The sequence below is a fragment of the Meriones unguiculatus genome, chromosome 20 (assembly GCF_030254825.1).
Source record: "Meriones unguiculatus strain TT.TT164.6M chromosome 20, Bangor_MerUng_6.1, whole genome shotgun sequence".
Classification (NCBI taxonomy): Eukaryota; Metazoa; Chordata; class Mammalia; order Rodentia; family Muridae; genus Meriones; species Meriones unguiculatus.
Window position 1 is genome coordinate 27,051,014 of NC_083367.1, and position 17,547 is coordinate 27,068,560.

Here is a 17,547-nt window from a genome sequence, read left to right on the forward strand (position 1 = left end):
CATGTCTGCAAACCTAAGGCTGCTCATCCTGTGGTCATACCAGGAAGCTAGCATCCTAGGACTGAGGGTCCTCTGAGCAGCTTCCTCCACCATCTCCAGCAAACACTCTTGATGAGGCTGGCTGCTCAGCCATGGTGTCCCATGTTTCACTGTAATGTTTACACCGAATAACTTGTTTTTTTTTTTTTCCTTTAAAAAATAAGAGAAAAAAAAAAGTGTTCCCCTAAAGTTTTAAGATTTCTTTCATCTATCTACAGGTCTTCCAACCAGAAAACATCAATTGCAGGCTTTGAACCTCCTTGTCATCCTTCTTCCTGATGCAAACAGAGACACGCTGAAGGTCAGCTGCTTAATTTACACTAAATATTTCTTAGAACTGTGCAGAGCAACTTTTCATTATTTGTGGAAAAAACAGTGTGATGCTTATTTTGGAAACAGTAATATTCATCTGAAATGGAAACAAGTGCTTTTAAGGACAGACATTGAGAGGCAGCCTTTTGCTCTTAGCTTGCTAGGTGGTAATTTTATTAATATTATAAGAGTTTAATATATATGTGTATATTGTATATATATGTCTGTGTGCCTGCATCTGTGTATGAGCACTCTGTATGCACAGGTGCCCATGGTAGTGAGAAGGCATGCAATCCCTGGGAGATGGAGGTCTATGTCTTTTGAGCCTCCTTATATGGATGGGGGACTTGAATGTTGATCCCCTACAAACGAGCTTAGTCAAGGTTTCTAATCCTGTGAAGAAACACGGCAACTCTTAGAAAGGAAAGGTGTAGTCTGTTATTGTCAAGGCAGGAAGCATGGCAGCATGCCGTCTGGAGCATGTTGTGGCATGTTGCTGGAGAAGGAGATGAGAGTTCTACATCTTGAAGGGCAGGCCACAGCCAGAGAGAATGACACACTTCCTCGGACAAGACCACGCCTCCTCCTCCTACTCCAGCAAAGCCACACCTCCTAATAGTGCCACTCTGTGAGCCTAAGGAGGCTATTTTTCTTTCACACCACCACATAAACATTTAAAATGCAAGTGCCTGCTCTCACTGTTTTCTAAAGATGTGACAGGTGTTTATGGGCACAAGTGGCAGAGTTTGACATAAGTCACAGTGGCCAACTGAAATATTTGCTAACATAAAGTTACTTCTCTAAGGAGCTGAGGTTCTGATTTCTATGCTCTTTGTAGTAATATCATTAGAGGTTCTTTGGATCGGTGTGGATTGTTTTCACACTGGTCAGTGTTCCTTAGAAGCAAGTAAGTTTAGCGTTGCTAGGTATCGTGGTTTGAATGAGAATGTCTTCCGTAGGCTCATTTGTATGGATACTTGGTCCCCAGTTGGTGGGACAGTTCGGGAAGGATTCGGAGGTGCGGCCTTGTTACAGGAGGTGTGTCATTAGGGCAGCCTGTCTTCTGCTTGTGCAGCAAAATGTAAGCTCTCAACTACTCCCTTAGTGCCATGCCTGCTGCCGGCTGCCTTGCCATGCTCCCTGCCATGATGGTTATGGACTCGCCATCTGTACAATAACCCCCAGAAAAACTGTCTGTAGGTTGTCTCAGTCATGCACTGACAATCTGTGAAGTACAAATATGTTTCTGAGTGAAGGAACAAGGCCTTGGAAGTTCTCCTGTGGTAGACATTCTGTGTTTCTTGTCATGTTCAGAAGGAGTATTATCAAGGAACATGAACTGTCAGTCAACAAGTCACAGTGCAAAGTTTATTGAGTTCAGGAGGCAGCTTTGGGTTTGCTACTGAGACAGGTCAACCCTGGATCAATTTATTTCAGAATTGGACGAGCAAAACAGCTGTGTAGGAGTGTGCACACTCTGGCTACCACTGGCCTAGGATAAAGTTGGGCCAACCACATCCTTGACACAGTCTCAAACTCAGAAAGGAGAGGAACATCCTTTTCTCATACATGAGGTCCTTGCTTGTGTGACAGGCCCATGAGAATGAGCAGTGTAAGAGGACCTGAAAAACCCATAAGTTCAAGTGACCTACCCCTCTTGAGACCATTTGGAGGAAGTACATTCCATGATAGTTGCTAGTGAGCGATGGTGCTCTAGAGCCCTTCTTTGGACTTGGCCTTCAAACTCTAGGCATATTCTTTTATTATTCTGTTTATATATGGATGCATGTATAGGGATGGTTAAACACTTCTTTAATGTGAGTTTGCTGAAAGTATGTTTGTAATTAAATGTGAAAATGCTATTTTGTCAAATTCTGTGAGATACAGTTAAATAATTTTACTTATTTAGCTGGCTTTGAGGAAGGTTTCAAACAAAAAGCCTACTAACAGAAGCATCATAAAAAGTATGAGACAAATTATACGTTTATAAACTGTAAATTAGTCCCACAAGGGAGAAGGGAAGCTCCTTTGAGGCGTAACTCGGGGAAGCTTACTGTAAAGTTCCTTCTCTTTATGCAGCCCTTGTGCTGCTCCTTCCATGGTCGTCTGGAAGGGGAGAACCCTGCATGATGTTTGTGAAAGACAGGCCCAGGGTAAACCCGAGGGTTAGGGCAGAGAGGAGCACAGCGTTCTGGTGCCGATGGAGAAGGACAGAGCTTTGGGCACTGCTGCTCCAGCATTGCTTTTCTCTTAGGCTATCACACATTGGATCAAGGAGCTGTACCTGGGTTTGACTTGGAAAAATAACAGAGACTTATTTATACTTATCCAGAAAGGGTCTGTGTTGATATGGTTACCCACCATTATACCTTTTATAGTTTTAAGGTTTTTTTTTTTTTTTTAAGATTAATTTTTATTTTTTAAGTGCACGTGTGTACTTGTGCATGCATGTGAAGTACTTTTGGGGTCTAGAAGAGAGTGTCAAATCCCCATGCAGCTGGAGTTAGAGACAGTTATAAGTTGTCCAGATAGGTGCTGGGAACTGAGCTCAGGTTTGTAGGAACAGGGACTACTCTACTGTTTTAACCACTGAGCCACCTGCCCAGCTTCCCACGCTCTCCCCCTTTAAAAGGTTTTAATTTTGTTCAGGTGTGAGGGGGCACAATATAAGTGCTTTCAGAGGCCAGAAGAAGGCTTAAGATACAGGTAGGTGTGAGCCACCGCAGGCAGGTGCTGGGAATCAAACTCTGGCATTCAGCAAGAGTACATCTCTTAACCATTGAATCATCTCTCTGATTCTCTCTTTTGAAATTAATTTCATTTAATTTTAAAACTTTGCTGTATATGTTGTCACACTCTTTGAAAACTAGGAACATTGTATTCTCATTTTACGTAGGAACAAATTTTTAAGGAGCTGTTGAAAACAGATAGCCAGTCAAGAGTAGCCACTGTCCTGGGCCTCAGGCGTAGGTTTATCGGGGGTTAGTCTCCTCACGCCAGGCTCTCTGTATGGTTTATAACTACTTAAAACAGTGCATTGTTCAGTGTAGAGGAAAACTTTCACTTTTTCAAGGGCTGAGCCAACATTTTGTTACCTTATCTTCTCTTTCCTTCCCTCCCTCTTCCCCCCTCCCTTTTCTCTCCCTCCTTTTTCTCTTTGTCATTCCTCTAGTAATATTTTGAACAATTCTTATTGCATGTGCACACCACAATTAAAATAATCATCTAATCTTTGTAATTCATGCTCTTAAAGAAAAAGATACGCTTGGTCCCTGAGAAACCATCCTAGTCTCTGTGGAACAAAATTAAATAGTTTTTTTTTCCTAAAGTTCAATTAATCTTTGGTCTTCATTTGTGAACATGTTACTTCAATATAACATGGTGCTTGAATTACCATTTAACTTTCCAAGCACTGTACCAGATATGAGATACATAAATTTTGCTGTTAGATCATAAGCCTTTGCCTTTGGTTTGCTTCACATGTCTGTGGTCTGTATTGCAACTAAACCTGATGATATAAGATCAGCCTGTTAGCACTGGCATCTAGTCTTTGGTTTTTCCTCTTTTGTTTTTTGTTTGTTTGTTTTTGTTTTTGTTTCTGCTCTGAAATCTTGTAAAAAGAGGAGTTCTATCTGGCATCACTCCTTCTATTTTGGTCTAGCCTATTTTTACCTCTTCAGGTAGGGAAGTTAGGCTAGCTATGAAAATGTGATTCCTTGCGTAGTTAAGAGCTTAAAAACAAAAGCCATGGAGACCTGTAATTAAATTCTTCCTGCAGCTTTTGCTGGTAATGTGCCCTCTAGTAGTGGTTCTCTAAAACTTCCTCATCTGCACCCTGGGGTGGTCCCAGTGTCCACCTCTTGTGAGGATTAAAATAATGATCGCTAACATGTACTTAATATGATGCCTCACTCAACGAGAGCATCGAACACACATGTTATTTTTGAGAAAATCAATTTAAAAGAAAAGGCAAAAGAACCTTCCGCCTTAGTAGAGCAGGTTGAGTCATGCGCTGGCGGATCTGCAGGCAGACAGCCCAGAGCATGATAGAGGTGGGCTTAGAGATGTGATGCTGAAGAGTTCCAGTTCATTCATCTCTCAGCTTCATGTGGGCCCACTAGTTAGGGGCGTGGGGAATATCTCTGACATGGACAATGTTGCCTGCTTTTTAATAACTTCCCCCTCATGGGACTTTCCTACCAGGCCACAGGCGAGAAAGAAGAACTCGGTCCTCATGAGAATAGATGAGCTGGGATGTCTGGGTAGGGGAGATTGTATGCCGGAGGGAGGGCGGTACTGGGAGGAGGGAGGACCCTATGACCAAGGTGTAAATTGAAATAATTAATAAAAAAACCAGAAACACACAATCAAACAAACCAAAAAAACCAATGTTCTTTCTTTGGTATTTTTTTCTTTCATCATGAAGCTCATTTTGTTTAGGTTTTGTGCTGGCAGGCTATAGAGTCCCCTAGTGAGAATTAAACTGTGGTGGAGTGAACTTTCTCAAGGACTTTCTTTCTTTTTCTTTGTTCTTCCCATTATTTGCATTTTTTTCCCTTTCCTGTACCTTTATCCCCCTCTGTTCATACCATTCCTCCCTCTCTTGTTTCTTCCTTCCTTCTTTCCCTCCTTCCTCCTTCTTTTCTTCCTTGAGGTAAAAGAATCGGCACTTTCTCTAAACCATGGTAGTGTTTATATGTATTTTAAACTGTTTCTCAATGTTCTTCAGCTCCTGTAGCCTCAGAGGGCTGGACTCTGTCACATACCTCTTTGCCATGTCAGAGGCCTTACTGCCTAGTCTTGGGATAAGTAAAACACCATTTTGGGCTTCCTCAGTCTCTCAGAAGAGCTTTGCTGGCAAAGTCTGTATGATATAGATAGCTGACTGTGGTTACACAGAATTCACGCGCAAGTGCATGTACATGTGGGTGTGCGCGTGTGCATGCCAGAGGTCAACCTTGAGTATCACTCTAAGGAACCAACTACCTTGTTTTTAGGGGTCACTGGACTGAGCTATGCAGGTTGGTAAATAATCCTATTTCTGCCTCTCCAAACATAATGTTTAACTCAGCTTTTTTATGAGTTCTAGGAACCAAACTTGGGTCTGCATGGTTGCATAATGGGCACTTTACCATCTGAGCTATCCTCAGCTCTGACAACTTATTTTTAATTTTTTTTTTTTTACATTTTCTTATCTGTGTGTTTGTGTGCATGAGTACATGAGTGTCAGTAGTTATGTAAAGTTCAGAGAACTTCTATACGTTGGTTATCTCCTTTTGCCATGTGGGGTCTAATGATTGACCTCAGGCTGACAGGCTTGAAGGCAAGTCTTCTTATCTGATGAGGTATATCAGAGCCCAGACTCTCTTTAAATTTTTTTCCTTCCTTATAATTTTTATTTTAAATAATTTTTTCTTTAATTCTTTGGTAATTAGGATAATTAACTATTTCATTATTTTTTGGATAATTTCATACAATGTGTTTTGATAATTTTCAATCCCACCTTCAAGCCCTCCCATATCCTTGTCCACTTCATGTCTTTTTTTCCCCCTTTCATTTAGGACCATTGAATCCAGTTTGTGTAGCCCAAGTACTCGTGGGAGTGGGGCAAACTCCTCGCTTTTCTCCCAGATGTTATCAAATGCCAGTAGCTTCCTTGTTAGGCCCATGACATTGTGCTCCCCTTCTCCCCTCCATGATGGTGTTTTGTCTAGCTTGTGCTTGTGTGGGTCTTATTCATTCTATCACAACCACTGTGCGTTCATATGTGGAACTTCATTGCCATGTCTGGTAAATACTGTTTCATTGTAGTCATGTTTCACCTCTTGCTCTTATAATCTTATGTCCCCTCTTCCCCGATGCACCTTTGGTCTTGAGGGAAGGCATGTGATATAGATGTACCGTTTAGGGCTCAGCATTCTGTAGTCTCTTAGGGTCTGCACCTTAGCCAGTTGTGGGTCTCTATTAATTACCATCTCAAGAATAAGCTATTCTGATGAGGATTAAGAGTGGCAGTAGTCTATGGGTATAACAGTAAGTTGTCAGGAGTTGGTTTAATACTATTTTCATTTAGTACAATAAGAGTAGTAGGTTCTTCCCTAGGATTTATGATCTGTGTAGCCACAGGCTCTTGGCCCAGATAATGGTGACAAGTATACTCCTCCTTATGGAGAAAGCCTTAGCTCCAATCAGAAAGTGGTTGGTTACTCTCATGATATTTATGCCACTACTACACCAGTGGGCATCTCTCGCCAGGCCAATAATTACTGTAGTTCAAGGAGTCCACAGTTAGATAAGATTAATGTTTACCATTCTCTTCTAGTATCATGCATAGCACCCTTCTTGCACCATAAAATTTAGCAAGTAGAGTTGAAACTTGTGGTCACTACCCTCTTGATTTCTCCATGATCTATGAGTCAAGTAGATGGTGTCTTCAGCAATGGGATCATACTATTAAATTGTGAACAATAACCAAGAACAATGGAAATAACTATTGGCCAACAAACCCAAAAGAGATAGCCCATCCCTGGTAGTGGGTTTTTCTTTTGCTAGCCAGTGGTGTTTAATAGGGGCATTATCCCCTTCAAAGTAATTCAATTTAGACTCTTTATGTGTTATTATATTGTAGGAAGCTGATATAATAGGTGGTTTTCATATGACTTTTTCAGAAGGCCTTTGGAGTTAACTAACCTCATTTTTAAAACAACTTAAAAATTCAGTATAGTACAGTGCCTTAATCTCTGAGCTCCATGTATGACAGAAATTTTGATTGTTTTTGTTTTAGGCCTTGCTTGAATTTCTCCAAAGAGTCATAGATAACAAAGAGAAGAATAGAATGACAGTTGTGAATGTAGCAATGGTCATGGCCCCAAATCTCTTCATGTGCCATGCACTGGGTTTGAAGTCCAGCGAACAGAGAGAATTTGAAATGGCGGCTGGGACAGCAAACGTCATGCACTTACTGATTAAGTACCAGAAACTTTTATGGACAGTAAGTATATGTTTTTAACTTGAGTGCTTAGGTCAGTGTACAAAGTAGTGGGTTTCATAGTGACCTCTTCGTATGTATGTGTCATTATACCTTTTTCCTGTGACTGCCTGTGTTCCTGTGGCAAGTTCTCTTCCTTCTCACCAGATGGTACTCTTTCTAAAAAATCTTTTAATTGTATTTATTCCATAGTCCTTCTTTCTCCTCTACTCTATTTCTCTCCTCTTCAGCATTTTTTTTCTAACACACATGGACACATCCATGCAAATATTTACACAAAATTTTAGATCTAAGTTCTTCATATATGAAAAAGGTGGCATTTGTTTTAAAACTGCAATAATGGTCATGTAATTTCCTCGCATAATTGTTCGTGGTAATCATGAAAATAAGTTTAAAAAGTTGATATTAAAAAAGCAATATGCTTTTATTCTTAGTGGCTTAAAAATGCACTGCCTGTTGGCTTCCAGCCTTATAAAATTACTGTTAACATTTGTGAATGCAGAGGTATTAAAGGCATTTTATTCACAGAGGTAAGGAAGGCCTTGTGAATTTCTATTTTAAAATCATAAAATTAGGTCAAGAAAACATGCCTTGTAAAAGGTACTTTTTATGTAGTTCCATCAACCCATTTTCCCTCTGTGCGGTGTTCAGCTGTCATGTTTTAAAGAGCTCATGCTGTCTCTGCTTCTGATCATCGCCTTATTTTCCAGAGAACAGTTATTTAAAGGGACACACACATCCTGCACCCTGATTGCTGAGGTCTTGTATGCAATTTTCTGCTTTATTCTTATGTTGATGTGAAGTTTTGACAGATAATCAACATGGATGTTGATAAGAGATTTAGTTGATTACAATCTCATTTTTCAATGAAACTTAGAAAAAAAAATTTTTTTTTTTTGCAGAGAAAGAAAGTCCTTACAAGCATTTAGATAAATGAACTAAAGAATTTCTAAGCCAATTTATGTTATTAACTACTTTAATCTCTGATGTGAGCTTCTACTTATCCCAGTATTTTTTAAAAATACAAAATGATGCTCCCTGGATTTTCAAAGTTTTTATAGTCTATCCAAAGATGACTAATAGTTTTCAAGTAATATTGTTATATTGTCCACCTCTTTTAAGAACAACTTTATTTTATGGGTACTTTTTAATGACCTACAAGATTTTTGTTTTTAATATAATTTTTAAGGATAAATTTTCCCTTACCTTTAGAAGTAGTAGTAGCACCACTAATTCTTGGCTTTTGCTGATGGGTGAACTTCTCTGACAGTCGAGGCCATCTGGTTTCTGGGAAGGGACCTGGAGGTTAGTTAGCGTCTCAGAGCTGGAGAGAAGTGGTTGGTACAGGGACACCTGCAGAGGTGGTGGCCTCCACGAGGGTCTCTTCAGGGAATCTCCTACGTTGACATCCGTGGCATTGAAGAAGCCAGTGTGTCCTTGCACTTCACCAAGTCCCTTTTGGAACCTTGCACAGCGGGTGGTAAATTATACCAAGAGGCTGCCCAGTTCCTGGTCTGAAAGAGTGCACGGTTCATTTCTTTTCATAGAGTTAATGAACGGCACATTTAAATGGCTTAGTCTTGAGAAACAGAACCTTTAATCCTCTTGAAATTAAAGAATGATTTCGTTTAAAAAAAAAAAAAGGTTCCATGTCTTTTTCTTCCTCAAGCTGAATTTCTTTTCTTCATAGATTCCGAAGTTTATTGTAAACCAAGTGCGGAAGCAAAATACTGAAAATCAGAAAAAGGAAAGAAAAGCCATGAAGAAATTGCTGAAGAAAATGGCGTATGACCGAGAAAAACATGAAAAGCAAGATAAAACTACAAATGATGTAAGCAAATCATTATTGAAAATTAAGTACTCCATTGGATGGCTTTACATTTATTGAGGCTTGGTAATAACATCAGTGAAAGATACTAGTTTTCTTCTCATGATCTATATTGAAATTTGGTCAGATGTAGGGACTCGGCATGTGGTTTAGTAATAGTGAAGAAATAAATAATGTCAAGAGAAAACTATCTCTAACATCCTCTGCACATGCTTGCACACACACACACACACACACACACACACACACACTCACTCCTTTTGTATAGTTCAGATGCTCACCAATTTTATGATATATAGCAAATGAAATTCCTGTGCACTCCACTAATCTTTTTTATCCATAAGAATTCACCCAGATATTTGGCCAGGCTGGGGATATCTTGTGGCTGAAGATCAGTCCTAGACCCATAAAGTATTTAAGCTCTGTAATTTGATCAGGGGAATTTTAACTTATGTTGTAGAGAAGAAAATTAAGATTTAAAAAAAAATCCATTATTCACAAACTAGTGTAAGACTATGTTAAGAGCCGTGTTTACGATAATGAAATATGCATGAAATTATATTTCTGAATTGAGTTAACAAAACTATGGTGGCAGATCTCAGAATGGGTGAAAGGCCTTCTATTGTTCTACTTAAGGGAAAACACCCCTCACCCCAACTGAAGTTGCTCAGTTGCATGCTGACATCTTGTGGAATACCATGAAAGTGCAATCATCAGCCTTTGTCCAATTTTTCTCCTTTGGCCTTCTTTTAAGGGGGTGGGGGTGGGGGTGGGGGGAACCAAAATAATATTAATTCTTTTCTTCTAAACTTATTTGTAACTATCTCTTAAAAATAATAGTTGCTTAGAGATGTAAAAATGCTTTTTCCCTGAAAGATACAAAATATAAGTAAGGGAAATTATCAGTATTGTTTATAAGATTTTTTTTTTAGCTTAATTTTATCATAGGGCTAGAAAGGATTTGTGACATGTTGTTTTTCTTTCACTTTGGAATGCTCCATTACTTCAAATACAATTATAAAGAGGGCGCTGGCCTTGTAGTCCTGGCTGTTGAAATTAAGTAAACTCATGTTGCTTTTTTCATTTCTAAAAAATTCAGGTATTTAGCAAAATGCTGTTGATATCAAACCTGAATCCCTCATTAGATATTCAAAGAGACCCAAAGCTGGTTGCTTGCCTTCCCACCCCGTTCAGAAGCAGGTGGCTCAGATTAACCTGAGTGGGTGTGATGGAAGCCTGCCCTGGGTTCTGGATGCTAGGAAACAGGAAGTGGACCTTACAGAGGCTTCAGGGTTCAAACTTAGCTGTGAAAACATGTAAGAAGTGTAGCCCACAGAGCAAGTTCCCTAGGCTCACAGCTCCACAGTTAGGGTCAAGTTTTCCCTGTCTTTAGGTTGAGAACTTTGAATTCAGTTCCAGAAATTTAGTTGTCAAGTTGGTACCATAGAATCAAGTTGGTATCTTAAGAGTCATATGCACAGGCAAAAGCTACAAAAAAGCAAAAAAATAAAAAATTAAAAAAAAATAAGGGGGGTACAAAATGAAATTCAGTTGTATATGTATGCTTGTGAAAGCATCCACACATCCATTGCTAGACCTGAAAGTCTGAAAGATTGAAAATGGAAAGTTTTGGCCCTAGGTTTTATAGCACATAGGTCAGAGGGCCATGCTGTCCCCTAGGCCACAGGTACTGTCTAGCAAGTGCCTGGCTCTGCAGCTGATCCCTTTGAATGCTGTGTGAACCCCCTAGCCCCCACTGCCTTAAACATCCTCACTTTACTTCCTTGATTCTTCCTGTAAATAATCCGGGTGTGCAGTCTAGGCCCTAAATGGTCAGGCTGGACACTGCCTGAAATGTGGTCTTTATTTTTTAAGCAATTATTCACATTTTCACTTACACTGTTCTTAGGTATTTGAAAGACATTATTGGACAAAATAGTAGAACATCCCTACTCACCATGGAAGTTAACATTATTTAAGTAAAGTAAATATAAATACACAGAAATAGATTAATAATGTTTTACTATGTAGTATGGGCAATGCTTTAAGTGTGTGTGTGTGTGTGTGTGTGTGTGTGTGTGTGTGTGTTTATATAGGAAGGAACCAAGAAAGGAAGAAAGGAAGGTAAGAGAGAGAGAAAGGGAGAAAGAAACTGGGAATATGAACATGTGATCATCCAGGAGACCCAACTGTGGTCCAAGATAGCCTGCAAGTCACAAATAGTGGAAGATGAGTTTGAACTTCTGATCACCCTGCCTCCACCCTAGAGAGAGCTATATTACAGACAAACACTACCGTGCCCGGCTTTTATATAGTGCTCGGTGGAATTGTTCATGGTAAACACACTCTACCAAGTAAGCTAGACCAACACCCCCCTAGTGTGAATATAAAATGTTGTGAATATAGCAAGGAAAATGTCTCTTATTGAGTTTACCATCTTACCTGCAGCAATTTTATTGGTAAATACACCTATCATATTCTCATCGTACCTCTAAATTCTCTTCCATCCATGGTACCTCAGAAAACCGTTTGTACTGATTATCATTTAGCAAAAATAAAACCATTTCCATTTTTTTTTTTTTTCAGAAACAAAAGTAAATAGGAATAGGGAACTCAGAACTGAAGTCTCATCATGAAGCCCAACTGCCCTGGCACTGCCTATGCAAACCAGGTTGGCTTGGAACATACAGCCATTCACCTGTCTCTGCCTCCAGAGTGATGGGATTAAAGGCATGTGCCACCATACTTGGCTTAAAAATATATTTTTTTTTAAATAATAAAAGAAGAAGAAGATGAAGAAAGCATTTGGAGAGGAACCTCTTGCCATATTTAATTAGCTAGAGGGGTGTTGCTCATTTTAACAGTTATGAAGCAAGATGGAAGTCTGAGCTCGGTGTCTGTCTCAGGAAGCGCCCTCTGGGCAGAGGAAATGACTATGAATTCATAAGGCAAGAGCTTGGTTGGGATGTTTGAGCACTAGCATGGTGTGAATGATGCCAGCTTGCCAGCAGGGCTGTATGAAATGAGGTCAGAAGGACACTAGGAGTAGATCACATAGAATTTGAATTTAACCCAAGGCAAAATGAGGTCATTGCAAGACTTTGTGTAAAGGAACGACATATGTGTAGCACTTGAAAGTCGTAGGAGGTCCTTATAACCAAGGTGAGAGACAGTGGTGGCTCAGACCAAAGTATCATTGGAGGAGTAGTTGGATTTTGGATATATTTTAAAGTTAGAGTCAGTTAGATTCATTGTAGAAATTTATATAAATTGTAAAAGTTGAAAGAAAAGGTAAAGGAATTAATGACTGAGGCAGAGGCAGGCAGATCTCTGAGTTAGAGGCCAGCCTGGTGTATACATAGAGAGAGAGTTCCAGGACAGCCTAGGCTACACAGAAAAACTCTGTCTCAGAAAACAAACAAACAAACAAACAAACAAACAAAAACCAAACAAACTGATCCAAAATTTGTGATGTGAGAAATTGGAATGACAGGAAAGATCATACTTTTCAAATGGGACCTGTTGACTATGGGTTCACTGGTAGATGTCTACAGGTAGACAGGTGTTTGAGTGATTTTGGAGGGAGAGCAGGGGACCTAGGTCAGGCAGAGAGGTATAGCATGCCAGGGCCAGTGGGAAAGCAGGAACTGGGCTCAGGACAGGGCCAGGCCTGTATTCTGTATTTCAGTGCAAATCACTATAAAGTTAAGGCTCCGGTTTACTCATTCGTATCTGCATTTTAGGACAGTCCTTGTGAGGGACAGTTTGGGAGTATAATAAGGCTTGGTAGGAGACTCTGGTTAACTCTTGACTGATGAGACTCTTTACATTGGAATATGCAGTTTAAAGGACATTTACTGACACAGGGCAACCACCTGAAAGTTTTGCTTCGTAGAGGACTTCATTTTTTCAGATTTTTTAAATTGTGTGTGCGGGCACGTGTGTGCAAGTGCCTGTGTGGGCCGGAAGAGGAGGCTGGGTCTCCTGGAGCTGGAGTTGCCGGTCACTGTAAACCTTCCTACATGGGTACTGGGAACTGAACTCTCGCCCTCTAGAGGAGCAGGAAGTGCTCATAACCACTTTTCAACCCCCTGCTGCACTTTCATTGACATTTTCTGTAGCCACATTTGAAAACAGTCTAATCATAAAGAAGTATCTACTTAGCTATCCCATGGTATATTTATATCAATGAAGTATAAAAATGTATACGATATAAAAATTTTATATTGTGAAGTCCAAAAAAGGTAAAATAACAAAAAGAAAAATAAGTCGAACCAATGAATAGTAGAAAACAAGACTTGTGAGGGGTAAAAATTAGGATTTTTTTTTCTACTACTTCTGGGAGTGAAACCAGAGCTGGCCACTCTACCCCTGGGCTGAATTTCCCAAGCCTGAATTTTTAAGCACTTACCTAGGATAAGAAACATGGCTAAAGATTTTACAGACATTATCTTATTTTAAAATCTGTTTGCCTCGTTAGAGTACATTGTCATATTTTTCTTAGATAAGAGAAGGAGAGAGCAGCAGTTTTAAGCTTCTCTAAAAAAGGACAGATTTAGGATTCAAGACAAACTATGACTTTAGAATCCATCAGTTTTTAACCATTTTCTCAATTTTTCTCAGATTATCCTCCAAGGAGAACGTGTACCAAATCTCTGAGTTCATTGTGTTGTTTTTGAGTCTCTGTTGCTGATGGTATGAAATGACTTACAGATAGCTTTTAAAATAATCCTGGATGGGGGGAGGCAAGGTCCAGTTGTGAAAGGGAAGAGATTTAGAAGAGCTGACAGCAGTCACAAAATGTGGCTCCTGGTTGAATGTTAGGAGTGTGGGAAGATGATTACAGATCGAAACTGAATTTGTTTACGAGATGTGCCTATATTGGAGCGAGGTGGAGTTCCAGGGTCACTTCAGCTACTCTTTATTAATTAGCCTAGAACTTGTACTCAAGGCCACGGGATGCTTGTGTAACTCAAGAAAGACTCGAGGGTAAGAAAAAAGGAAGACAGATCCAAGGCATGCCAGTATTTCCATGGCAAGCCACTGAAGGTGGATGGAAAATCCAGAATTAAGAGAAAGGGCCTACAGCTGGGATACAAAGTGAATAAACTGTAATTAATAAAAAAATAAATTGATTAAAAAAGAAGAGAAGAATGTGCAATGAATATTGTCTTAGACTCTCGGGCGAGAAGAGCAAGGTTAAGAGTGATTTAGAATCACCAGATACTGCAGAGAGCTCCCTGATTCCTGCCTTTCTGGAGCACTGCCAGTAACCTGATGATGAAGCCAGGTAGCTGGGGGTTGGAGAATCAAAGACAATTGTTAAGACACTATGTATGCTATTATGGCTGAGTATACAGTCAGGCATTCACATTAGTAAGATACGCTTGACTAGATAAATGAGTCCTTTGAGCCAAGTTTTAAGATAATACTCAATTTACCTAACATAGTAATTATTTGATGTCAATATGAATGTCCTTAAATATTATTAAGTTTTGTCCACTACTTATAACGAGAGAAAACAATAAGAAAATTGTAGACTGTTAAAAATAGTACTTTTCTGATTGCACTTAACTTGTTGGGATCTCGCCCTCTACATACCCAGTTTTGGTGTATGTATCCCTATATATTTAGTTGTATCATGGATTTTGAGAGGGAAAGGAACTAAGGGGAAAGAACTGCTTAGGCCAACAGTATATGACACCCTAAAACATGTATCTTTTCCAATATTGGAAAAGTAGAAACAATAACACATAAATCCCAACAATCAAAAATTTCCCTCTTCTTTCAACCTGTTCCACAGTTTCTCCCCTTTCAGTCTTTTTATGCTAATTGCAAATGTCCCATCATTTCCCCAGTCAGTACCTCGGATGGCCACTGTCTAATGAGGATGTAGGGGCAGCTTTGATGATCACTTAGTGACAAATCGCTGAAGCTCCTAGGCTTTGTTTCCAGTGTAGTCTTTGATTCATGCCATGTTCCCTCTGCCATCCCAGAGTAAAGCACGGCTTATATGAGCACATGCACACTCTAAGAGTCCAAGATCCCCAGTGCTACCCACCCGCCCACTTCTGATCCTATTAGCTCAGGATTCCAAGGTTCTCATTCAGTCCTTAACTTTTTTCACTCGGGATGATGCGGCGTCAGGCATTAAAGTAGAGCTCAGGTTTTGAAATGTTTATATGATTTTGCCAGAACCCCGAGAATGATCTTGTAAGGGCTTCAAGTTTAGGGACTTGGGCTGGGATTGGCTGAGTAGCATCCAGGCTCTGGTGACTTCGAGCCACAGCTTTCCTCGTCACTCACCTCAGGTTTCACTCAGAAGTCTTCACTCATAGCATCCTCACAGGTATGGCTGCGTTCCAGTGCCTACTTTTTAGGTCTGGATGTCAGGCTCTGGCTTAATGTAGAGACTCATGTGGATAATCAACTCAAGCTACCTCACACAATCCTCTTTCATTTTTGTGACACACTTGGATCTAAAATAGAGCATAGTAATATCATGTAAAATATGTTAGAGCGTACTTCACTGTGAATTAAAGGTTTATCAACTTCTGTAAACTATTAGGGCCCTTAAAGTTTTCTGAATCTATGAGTCAGATTAAAGTTTAAGGCGTTTTGATAACAAGGACCACATTGGGAGCACTGTTTAAGATATAAGATCTTTTTATATCACCACCTGCTGGTATTGGAAGTTCACGCTAGGGTGATCGGCATGCTATTAAGATACTTTGCTAAAATATCCTCACCTAACTTTTAATTTTTTTAATTTTAATTTTTATTAATTACAATTTATTCACTTTGTATCCCTCCTGTAGATCCCTCCTTCCTCCCCTCCCAATTCCACCCTTCCTCCCCCTTCTCCACCTGTGCCCCTCCCTCAGTCCAATAATAATAGGGGGAGGTCCTTCTCCCCTTCCCTCTGATCCTAGTCTATCAGGTCTCATTAGGACTGGCTGTATTGTCTTCCTCTGTGGCCTGGTAAGGCTGCTCCTCACTCAGGGGGAGGTGATCAAAGAGCAGACCAATCAGTTCATGTTTCTGTTCCCATTACTATGGAACCCACTTGGGCACTGAACTGTCATGGGCTACATCTGTGCAGGGGTTCTAAGTTATCTCCATGAATGGTCCTTGGTTGGAATATCAGTCTCAGAAAAGAGCCCTGGGCCCAAAATTTTGGTTCTGTTGCTCTCCTTGTGGAGCTCCTGTCCTTTCCAGGTATTGCTATTTCCCACTTCTTTCATAAGATTCCCTGCACTCTGCCCAAAGATTGGCCGTAAGTCTCAGCGTCTGCTTTGATTCCCTGCAGGGCAGAGCCTTTCAGAGGCTCTCTGTGGCAGGCTCCTGTCATGTTCCCTGTTTTCTCCTTCTTCTGACGTCCATCCTCTTTGCCTTTTTGAATGGGGATTGAGCATTTTAGCCAGAGTCCTTCCTCTTGATTAGTTTCTTTAGGTGTACAGATTTTAGTATGTTTATCCTATATTATATCTCTAATATCCACTTATGAGTAAGTATATACCATGTGTGTCTTTCTGCTTCTGGGATACTTCACTCAGGATGATCTTTTCCAGGTCCTACCATTTACCTCCAAATTTCATGCTTTTCTTTCTTTTTTTTTTTTTTTTTTTATTGCTGAGTAATATTCCATTGTGTAGATGTACCACAATTTCTGTATCCATTCCTCAGTTGAGGGACATCTGCGTTGTTTCCAGCTTCTGGCTATTACAAATAAAGCTGCTACGAACATGGTTGAGCAAATGTCCTTGTTGTATACTTGAGCATCTTTTGGATATATGCCTAGGAGTGGTATAGCTGGATCTTGAGGTAGCACTATTCCTAATTATCTGAGAAAGCGCCAGATGGATTTCCAGAGTGGTTGTACAAGTTTACATTTCCAACATCAGTGGAGGAGGGTTCCCCTTTCTCCACGTCCTCTCCAGCATATTTTGTCACTTGAGTTATTGATCTTAGCCATTCTGATGGATACAAGGTGAAATCTCAGGGTCATTTTGATTTGCATTTCCCTGAAGACTAATGACGTTGAGCATTTCTTTAAGTGTTTCTCTGCCATTAGATATTCCTCTATTGAGAATTCTCTGTTTAGTTCTGTACCCCATTTTTTAAGTGGATTACTTGATTTGTTGCTGTTTAACTTCTTGAGTTCTTTATCTATTCTGGATATTAGTCCTCTGTTAGATGTAGGGTTGTGAAGATCCTTTCCCAATCTGTAGGCAGTCGTTTTGTTCTGATGATAGTGTCCTTTGCTTTACAGAAGCTTTTCCTTTTCATGAGGTCCCATTTATTGATTGTTTCTCTTGAGCCTGTGCTGTTGATGTTCTGTTCAGGAAGTTGTCTCTTGTGGCAATGAGTTCCAGGCTCT

The 17,547-nt window shown here is 40.0% G+C and overlaps 1 protein-coding gene across 4 annotated transcripts in view; it reads left to right on the plus strand.

Annotated features, from left to right (window-relative positions):
• Arhgap18 (Rho GTPase activating protein 18) overlaps nucleotides 1-17,547 on the plus strand; it is a 209,479-nt gene that overhangs the window by 176,232 nt on the left and 15,700 nt on the right. For all 4 annotated transcript variants that reach the window (XM_060373719.1, XM_060373718.1, XM_060373720.1 and 1 more), the window contains 3 exons: nucleotides 258-340; nucleotides 7,136-7,342; nucleotides 9,030-9,170. In XM_060373719.1, the coding sequence (XP_060229702.1) occupies nucleotides 258-340; nucleotides 7,136-7,342; nucleotides 9,030-9,170 (431 nt within the window). The remainder of the gene's footprint in view (nucleotides 1-257; nucleotides 341-7,135; nucleotides 7,343-9,029; nucleotides 9,171-17,547) is intronic.